General features: G+C 48.1%; 1 protein-coding gene across 1 annotated transcript; it reads right to left on the bottom strand.

Moving 5' to 3' along the window:
* Positions 1-856: 856 nt before the first annotated feature.
* On the bottom strand, positions 857-7,664 carry Cd93 (CD93 molecule). The gene is made up of 2 exons (XM_008837311.2): positions 5,576-7,664; positions 857-5,331 (listed from the first exon to the last, which is right to left on the bottom strand). The coding sequence occupies exons 1-2, from the start codon at positions 7,492-7,494 to the stop codon at positions 5,307-5,309; spliced, it is 1,944 nt and encodes a 647-aa protein (XP_008835533.1). The 5' UTR covers positions 7,495-7,664; the 3' UTR covers positions 857-5,306.
* Positions 7,665-8,899: the final 1,235 nt, after the last annotated feature.

The raw sequence follows: 8,899 nt of genomic DNA, 5'->3' as shown, positions 1-8,899 counted from the left end.
TTTATTACAAGTGTCCTATGCCATTAGCATTACAGAACAGAGCACTTTATCTCACTTAAGCCTTACTCTTAACGAAGCACACCATCTGAAAAGCACTGGCCACCATCTGCTGTCCCCAATGTGGAATCACAGTGAGATCTGTGCAGCCAAACAGGCAACAATTCTGTCTGCCTGTCCAATTAGTTAAATAAACTGAGAGAGCTTCACTGACAAAGCGGCGATAAATGATCTCTGCTAATTAGAGGATGGTGTCTTCACATCACACCAACTGGCTGCCTTTAATCCTCTACTGGGCTCACTCATGCAATTAACAAGATACTGGGAATTAAAGGTGACCATGGTGACCAAGATGAGAATGCTAAGTCTGGAAACAGAAGCAGGACCTGCTCTCGGCTGCATGGACACAGTGCCCCTGCAGTACAGTCTCACCCTGAATTCCATGTCCCCAGGGCAACTTGCTGAGGGACGGCACCAACCAAGCTGCATGCCAGTGTTCTTTCCACCAGAGAGATATGAAACAAGGCCATCGGGGTGACTCTTTGCAAAAGGAAACATTAATAATCACAAAAGGAAGTTCTGCAATGTGTTTTTTTTAAAGCATTAAAAAAAAATTTATGTGTAGGACTATTTTGCCTACATGTAAGTGCATCGTGTACATGCAATGCCCATGGAGACCAGAAGACAGCGTCAGTTCCCCTGGAACTTGAGTTATTGATAGTTGTTAGCTATCATGTGGGTGCTAGAACTGAACCCCATGTCCTCTGTAAGAACCGTCAGTTCTCTTAACCACCGAGTCATCTCTCCAGACACCTGCATGTGTTTTAACCTGCCACAGACGACATAAGACTAGTTTATAACAAATACATTTTAAAGTTTATTAAGATAGATGCATAACAGAAAGCTCAAAGCATGACAAAGCTGAGACTTTTTAAAGGTAACTCTGAGATTCCCCCCCAGTATGCCATTTCATATAGCTCTAAGGAGAAGCTCTTCCCGAGTGCCTCCCCTTCCCACAGCCTGGGAAACATTCATTCAAGAACAAAAGTCTGTCCTGTCTGAACATCCCACAGATCCAAGTTCAGTGAAACAAATTTCAAATGCACATATTTAAAAATATTTACATTCTCACCAAGGACTCAGGATATGATTAGTAACATTTGTACTCACACGGTGACAACAGTGAACAAGACCCTGACCACCATATAATTTAAGCTTAAGCTGGATCTGCAAATGAACTTCAGCTCGGGGGAACAGTGGGTTAAAAGTGGAGAAAGGAACCACTGTAACCTTGCAGGTCAGATGAGTGGTTCACGATAGGAAGTCCAGGATTTCTTCCTTCAATAGATGGGCACCGTCTCTAAGAACAGATCAAAACACAATGCATTTTTCAACAAGTACTTGAGTGAGGTTCATCTCAGGAATTTGATTGTTGACTCTGTGGAGAATTGGGGTACCGGGGTACCGTGGTTTCCTTGTTTTGGTTGACAGGCTTTACAAACCACATACAGTTAAGCCCTGGGTTCGGGAGCCAGGAAAAGACAGATGTTTTCAGGGTGCATACCTCGGATTCCTATACTAAACCTATTGTTGAAGGACATGGAAATATGCATGGGCACTGAACCATTTCGCAGGTGCTAGAAAGCAGCGCTTTCCTGTTTCCCCAATTCAGACAATGGGGGAGCGAAGAAGAAAAATAATAGGAAAAGACTTTCCTATATTTGCTTTAAAAAGCTATGTTATTTTGAATTTAGTAACTTTTTTGTCAAATGTCACCTCTGTTCTCTTAGTTTTTCCAGAAATAATTATGGGAAAAGGTTTGAACAAAAGGACCTAATGATCCCATCCTCCTATTGAAAGGTTGATTGGTGATAACATTCTCACACCAAGGGCTCATGGTTAGGAGTTCAAAGAGGATGAAAACTTCATGAGGAGAAAGATTTATTTCCTAAGCAGTTTGCCTGACACACTGGACATAAGCATGCCTTCAAATTATTCATATTTTTCCCTGTTCTTGGGAAGGTGTCAGGATAGACTTTCCCAGAGGTTTGCTGGTTTGATCCTGGATGAGAGGCTTAAAAAAAGGGGAGGGCAGCCTGCTTCCCTCCTTTCTGGCCCTTCCGTCCTCGGTCAGAGCCAGGTGTAATTCGTCCAGTTACAATCACTGAGAAACTGACATGAGGACACAGAGCACCATGATGTGTGAGGTGGTGATGATGACAGTGGTGATGATAATGGTGATGATCATGATGATCATGATGATGAATGGGTCACCAAAGCCAGAAGACAGATACACCTGGGTTTACATGAAAGTCAAGCTAGATCCTAGAGAAAACTAGGGTTAGATTTCCTTTACAAAAAGTGTTCCAAAATCCCTTCTAAGGCATATTTTGGTACTTTGTTTTTTAAACTCTTCATATTACTGGGTGTGTGGGGGGTGGGTGCTCTTTTATCACTTGTCTTCAATAATGAACATCAAGAGCAAAATACTTCGAGGGGCTGGGATCTGGCTCCATGGAGAGCACTTGCCTAGCACACATATGGCCTTGCCTTCCATCACCAACACCACAGAGAAGATAAAAATCAATGATGGTTACTGGAAATTAGGAAACAACAGAGCTACAGGCTTGAGATGTGCTCCCCCTTAAATTATCTGCTTTGGAAGGTAAAGGGTGGGAGGAAATTAATTTGTTCTAGATATATTTTGTCTCAGGTCAGAACTTAGGAAAAATCCTGTTCCCAAATGAAACTTTCTCCTGTCCTCACAGGCAGGGGCTTCTTCCGCCCTTGTCTCACTGATTTCTTGGGTGGGAGAGGCATGGCTGAGCAACCTGGGTCCCCTTTGGCCAGTGGGAGTTCACCTATCAATTGCTTGGCCTCTTAGTTCCCCTAACCAAAATTTTCCAGTCTCAAACATGAGGACAAGAGAAAGAGATGGGAGCATCAAACATCTGTTTAAGAATAGTAGCTTCAACATCATCACATGAGGTCTGGCTCTCAGATGCAGGCTGCTAGCAGGCAGTAGCAGCAGATAAGAGAGCTCCACCTCTGTGGGAGCAGGTTGATGCTAAAAGAGGCACTTGGAGTTATCATTCCCTTTTCTGCTGTGGGTCCTACAGACAGGATGCACAGTGCCCCTGAGAGTGTGGGGGGTGGGATAGCAAGTCACTACCAATAGCAGAATTGGAGCACAGACCTGTGGTAGGAGGGAATAGGGCTGGGCTGGGCCTAAAATCTGGACACTGTGGAAACAAGAGAACTCCAAGTGACCTTCGTCAGTTCAAGTCCTACACAGCCTAGGCACAGACCATGCAAGGGGCTTTGGGAAGCCTAGACTCAGTACATCTTCCTTACCTCAAGTGCTGAGAAGTTGAAGGACTAGAGGTAAAAGTGTTGCATTTGCAATCATGTTACTAAGTGTAGGTATTACCATGCATCTAAAGTCAACTGAACGGCCTATGCTGGTTTCTACACAATGGACTGCCAGTCTTAACTGCTGCCAGGAGTCCTGTGGCCCATGATGTTTCTTGCCAACTGGACACAACCCTGATCTCCCTTAGGTGCCAAACACCAAAATTCCAACTGAAAGCTGAATGGTGAAATGATTTTCAAGAGCAGACATTTGAAGGACCACTGGGTCCAGCAAAGCCGCCATCTTTCTCCTATCATCCTCAACCTTAGGTTTGCCGTTTTCTTTAAAAGTATACCTGAATTAAAGCATCTATATTTTAAAATTGACAAAAACATATTTACTTAACACCAAAGGCCTGTATCTGGTGGTTATCCATGTTCTAATACCAGGGTGCCAACCGTTGGGTGGATGCATTTGAAACTGTTAACAATAGGGCACCCTGAGAACAAAGACTCTGGAGAGACAGGATCTTGGTCTCAGCTCTCCCAAGACAGAGACAGCAAAAAGCCTCCAGGAGACAGGAAGCCTCCCAGTGATGTTGAATTGACTCACCAGGGCTGTGTCCCAGGCCCTAGAAAGACTTGTACAGGTGGAGCGCCATCGCTCACAACAAGGTAAGGGGACAATTTTGCAAGTGCATGCTTTGAAATAAACATATATATTGTAATGGCTCTGAGAAGTTTGTTGGTTTTAGCTGTTAGAAAATAATTTATTCTCACTTCCTCTCTCCCTTTCCTCCTCATCAACTGGGCAGGAACAAAAGTCCCTAAAATCTCCTTGTGTGACTAATCCTTGCTGTGTGCCACACCCCACAAGACAGGGTTCAAGTTCTCCAGATGCAGTTTTGACTGTGAACTGGGCTAAACTACTTGAAAATGACAGTTTTCAAAACAAGGCCTATCATTCCACTCACACATCCTTTCTGTTCAGTCAGAAGGAAAGGCTCCTGGAGTTTCCTGAATCTACAGTCCAAGCTTCCCAAAAGGGACAGTGTAAGGAGAGTCAAGGTGGCATGTAGAGGGGCCTGGGAGTCTGGGGGTCTGGGGGCCTGTGCTGGCTCAAAGACAAGTTGTCCTTGGGGGTTTTATGTTGTTGTTCATCTCATGGGTAGTCAAGTGTGTATCAATATCAGTCCATTCAGATAAATTAATTCAAGTATCTGTGAAATAAAGCCCTGCCTCCTTCCCTCTGGATTAAGCTGTTACCAAGGCCTCTCACTCATTTGAAGCAACTCTCCTGTTTCCAGCTTCACTTGCCACTAAGCCCAAGACTCTCAGAACCAGAGAACACAGGTTGCTCCCTGCTTGCTACCTAAGCAGTTCCTTAACCTTGCTCTCATTCTGACAGGGGATGGAGGGGAAATACAGGAAGACAAATGTAGACAACGGCATCCAGTCCAGAGTATTTTCCCTGTGGTGGTGGTGGGGGGGGTGGAACCTACCTACTTCTCACATAATTAAATAACTAATGGCCTCATTTCTATCATATTAAGAAGAGAACTTGTTTCTATCTTAGCACCAGCAGGACCTTTTCCTCTCTGTTAAATGAAGAGATCAGAAAAGTCTTTGAAGGGAGCCCCACGACTCCTCATGCCCTGATCCAGAACCAGGGGAAGAAATGAAATCAGTCACTTTTGAATTTGAAAAGGGTGGGGGGGCTGTCAATAGCCACATGACCCCCACGATGATAGACCAACACATAGCTTCTACCTCAGGCATATCAAATGCATCTGGGAAATGCCTGCCCATCCTGAGTCCCTAGGCTGTTAAGGAGAAGATGCACATTGTTTACTAAGAATCCAGTCCAGTCTTTTAGAAGGATGTGGGTCTCCCCTTCATCAGGGTGTTTAAAGCTCCAAGGATGGTGGCAGCTGACTGTTTCTGTAGCCACCTTGCCTTCAGCAGTCTGTCCCAGGGGTTGGGCTGTGGAAAACAGAACATCACAGTGTTGGAAAACCATATGCCATGTTACATCTGCATCTTTGGGTCCCTTGCCTTTCCCTCACATGCACTCACAGGACAGACAGACGTCCCCTGCACTGGGCTGCTAAAGTTGAGCTTACCATTGCAGGGCTAGCTGCCTGCTCCTGCCTCTCAGTACCGTGTTCCGTGCCTCCCACCCCCCACATGTCCACCCAGCTTCCCAGGTAAAGTTGAGCCTCCTTACCTGTACTGATTCTCCAGGGCTCGACTCTCAGCTCTCTCTGGAACCCAGGAGTAGCTGTCAGCTGCATTCTGGGGCTGCTTCTCCTTTATCTCCTCCTTCTTGGCTCTCCGTTTACGGCAGATGAGAAGCCCTAAACCCAGAGCCAGAAGGAGCAAGATGGCCACCACGGTGCCCAGGATGTAGAACAGAAGTAGTTTCTGCCCATCGGTGCCACTGTCACTTTGTGTGGCCACAGAATTTCCATCCGTCGGCTTGCCCTGGTCAGACACTGTGGGGAGGTCCGTGTCCAACTCCAGCCAGACAATTCCAGAGGCTCCACTTGGGGTTGACATTTCTAGACTGGCAGAGGCAGTGGGGGCATCAGACTGGAGGGAGGGACTCCTTATGGTATGTCTTTCTTTGGAGATGTCCTCCAAACCCCCGGTGGAACTAGACAGTGAAGCAGGAGGCACAGTGCTCCCCTTTCTGTCTCCTTTGCCTTCCTCTTGGGGAAGCCTGGATGGTGGTTCTGAAGACCCAGGGCCCATGATACAAGAGACCCCATTAGGAGCCAGCTCCCAGCCCTGAGGACAGTCACATCTGAAAGAACCCTGTGTGTTGAAGCACTGACTGTCACACGGGTTGCCTCTGGGGCCAAAACACTCGTCCACATCCTCACACTGGGTACTGTCTTCCCCAGACAGGATGTAGCCCTCTTCACAGAAACAGTAGAAGGAGCCATCAGTGTTGCTGCAGCCCTGGGCACAGGGTGATTGGGCAGCGGCACATTCATCCACATCCTGACAAGTCTCATTCTTGGGGCCACTGGCCTGGTAGCCCACCCAGCATTTGCAGTGGAAGCTCCCGAGGGTGTTGACACATTCCTGGGCGCAGGGAGAGTCCTGGCACTCATCCACATCCACGCAGTTCACTTGACTAGAGTCCAGCTGGTAGCCACTGGGGCAGCTGCATGTGTAGCTGCTCTGGTGGGGTGTGTAGTTGCAAGATCCCCCTCCTCCGCACGGGTTGGAGCTGCAGGGATTCCGGGAGGCACAGGTCACTAGATCATCTAGCAGCCGGAACCCAGGCCGGCAGCCACAGCGGAAAGAGCCATCTCCCCCTTCAAAGCATTCCTGATGGCAGCCCCCGTTGTTGAAGCTGCAGCCAAACTTGGGACTGACACAGAGGGGGCCGGAGTTGTCCCAGTGAAATATACCAGGACTCTTTTCCTTGCATAAGAAATAATAGGTCTTATTTTCAGCCTCATCCCCACAGGCCACATTGGCTGCAGAGGCAAAGGGCACAGTCTCCAGGAAGGAGGTCGTCGCCTGAAAAGGGGTGGTGTAGCTCACCTGGCCTGGACTCCCCAGAGCCAGGGGCTGGCACATGCCTTTGAAGTTGAACTTGCACAGGAAACCTTCAATGTAGCTTGCTAGAGAGCCAGACGTCCCACAGAGACTGTCGGACCATCTGGGGAGGTGGCTGGGGTTGGGTATCAGGGACAGGTCCAGCATCAAGGACACACAGCGCTTGGAGACACAGGAGCTCTTGCCTTCTTTGTGCCAGTTGGAATAAGCTGTGTCCTCCCCACCATCCACCCAGCTGAAACCCTTCAGTGGCAAATCAGGGGACAGACACTTGCCCTTCTCTCGCTGAAGCCCAATCCAGAATTTTCCTGTCTTCGCTTCCAGGGGTGTGTTGGTCCTCAGAAGTTGGGCCAGGACTTGCTGGACATACCGGGCCTCCTCCTTGCTCTTCACTGTGGCCAGGTTACCTCCGTTCTCATTGCAACGGTGCTGGGCCTCCGCAGCGCTCAGCTTGCCCCAGTGGGCTGTGTAGCAGGCAGTCCCCTTGCACACTACAGCTTCTGAACCAGCTCTAGCCTCCGCCCAGGGCTGGCCTAGGAGCAGCAGCAGCAGCAAGCCTGTCGAGGTGGTCATTCTGGTGTCTGTGTCCCCTTCCCAGAGAGGCTAGACTCCCCACAGTGATGGCAGCCACGGGCTCCTGGAGCTTAGTACCCAGTTCTGCTCCGAGGGGAACTGAAGGCTGGAGCTGCTGCCATCAAGCCAGCGCAGCTCTGGCTCAGAGAAGGATACAAAGACTCCAGGCTTTTCACATCCCCCTGACCCAGGGCGCATCCTGTGCTCTCCTACTTCTTATTTCTCACCGGATGCTGGGGCTTCCTGTAGTGAATAGCGTTCTGACTCCTGTTGCCTTCATCACGGTTTTGTTGTGCACAGAAGGGGACAGGCAGCGTTGCTGGCTCTGAGCTGTGGAAACACAGTGGGCTGGTGTGGGGAGGACTGAGCTCAGAGATACCGCTGCCTTATTTTGGCTGCATTCACGTTCCCATAGTAGGAGAAACCCTAATGGCATGCTCCTTTGTGAGCTAGGGACTTGAAAAGGATCATCCAGTAACCCATAATAAAATTCCACTTGGGTTTGCAAACCACTAAAAGGGAAAAGAAAATATGCAAGACTTGAGACACAAGGCCATGGATGGGTACGGTTTTCAGCCTTTTTTAGAAGCAAGTTGGATCTGTCTTTTTCCTATCTGGTGTTCTCCCATTGGCTCTGGGAGTCTCTTTTCTTTTATCCTCCTCATCGTGAACTTTAAATAGTTAGCCAGTTTTTAAATAGGATCCAGGCCGTGGGAATGTCTGGGTTTCTAACACAATGCCAAGCTCCTCAAGAGCATTAAACTAAATTGGGTGAAATTTGGCGGTTTTCAGAGTTTCCTGGTGCGAATATTGTACTGTAAAGTGGCAGGGTCACAAAAATGATCAGACAGACAGGAAAACAAAACTGTTTCTGACCTCCTGTTTCTGAGGGAGGGGTTGATGGCCTCCTCACACCAGGCTCCAAGGTGCAGAGGGAGTTTAAGGGCAGGGAAAGAAAAATCAAAGACTAGAGTTCAAAGGCAAGGAATAAGAATCACAGTCAAGCCAGGGCAGGTCTTACATCTCACAGCATCTGGGCCAAAGTCCCTAAATCAAAGGGTTCCTTCCTACAATCAGTAGCTTGATCATTTGATTGAGGGAACCGTGTTTAGTTCCCCCCACATCTCTTTCTACCCCCAACTTGAGCCAGAGACAAGGCTTTGGAGTAAATAGTATATATGGAGAAAATGTGAGACACTCAAAGAAGGAACCAATGCAGGGTGAGCCCAGTCCCCTGAAAAGTGGCACTCACACCTGAGAGCCCTCACACCTGAGGAGTCGGGAAACGGGAAGTTCCTCAGCTTCTTCCATCACTGGCAAATGGCTATGTTTTTCTCTAACTTGGTCTTGAGGTCTATCTGTAAATTCTAGCCCTGTCCTACTAGACCATGTGCCCCTCTTACCG

Source organism: Nannospalax galili, unplaced genomic scaffold, assembly GCF_000622305.1.
Source record: "Nannospalax galili isolate Female #2095 unplaced genomic scaffold, S.galili_v1.0 scaffold1490, whole genome shotgun sequence".
Lineage (NCBI taxonomy): Eukaryota > Metazoa > Chordata > Mammalia > Rodentia > Spalacidae > Nannospalax > Nannospalax galili.
This window is presented reverse-complemented; position numbering and strand designations above follow the sequence as displayed.

Excerpts from the sequence above, each read along its gene's own strand:
- Cd93 (XM_008837311.2), bottom strand. The coding sequence starts at position 7,494 with ATGACCACCTCGACAGGCTTGCTGCTGCTGCTGCTCCTAGGCCAGCCC. Across the intron at positions 5,332-5,575 it reads GCCCTGGAGAATCAGTACAG|CCCAACCCCTGGGACAGACT; the intron begins GTAAGGAGGCTC and ends TGTTTTCCACAG.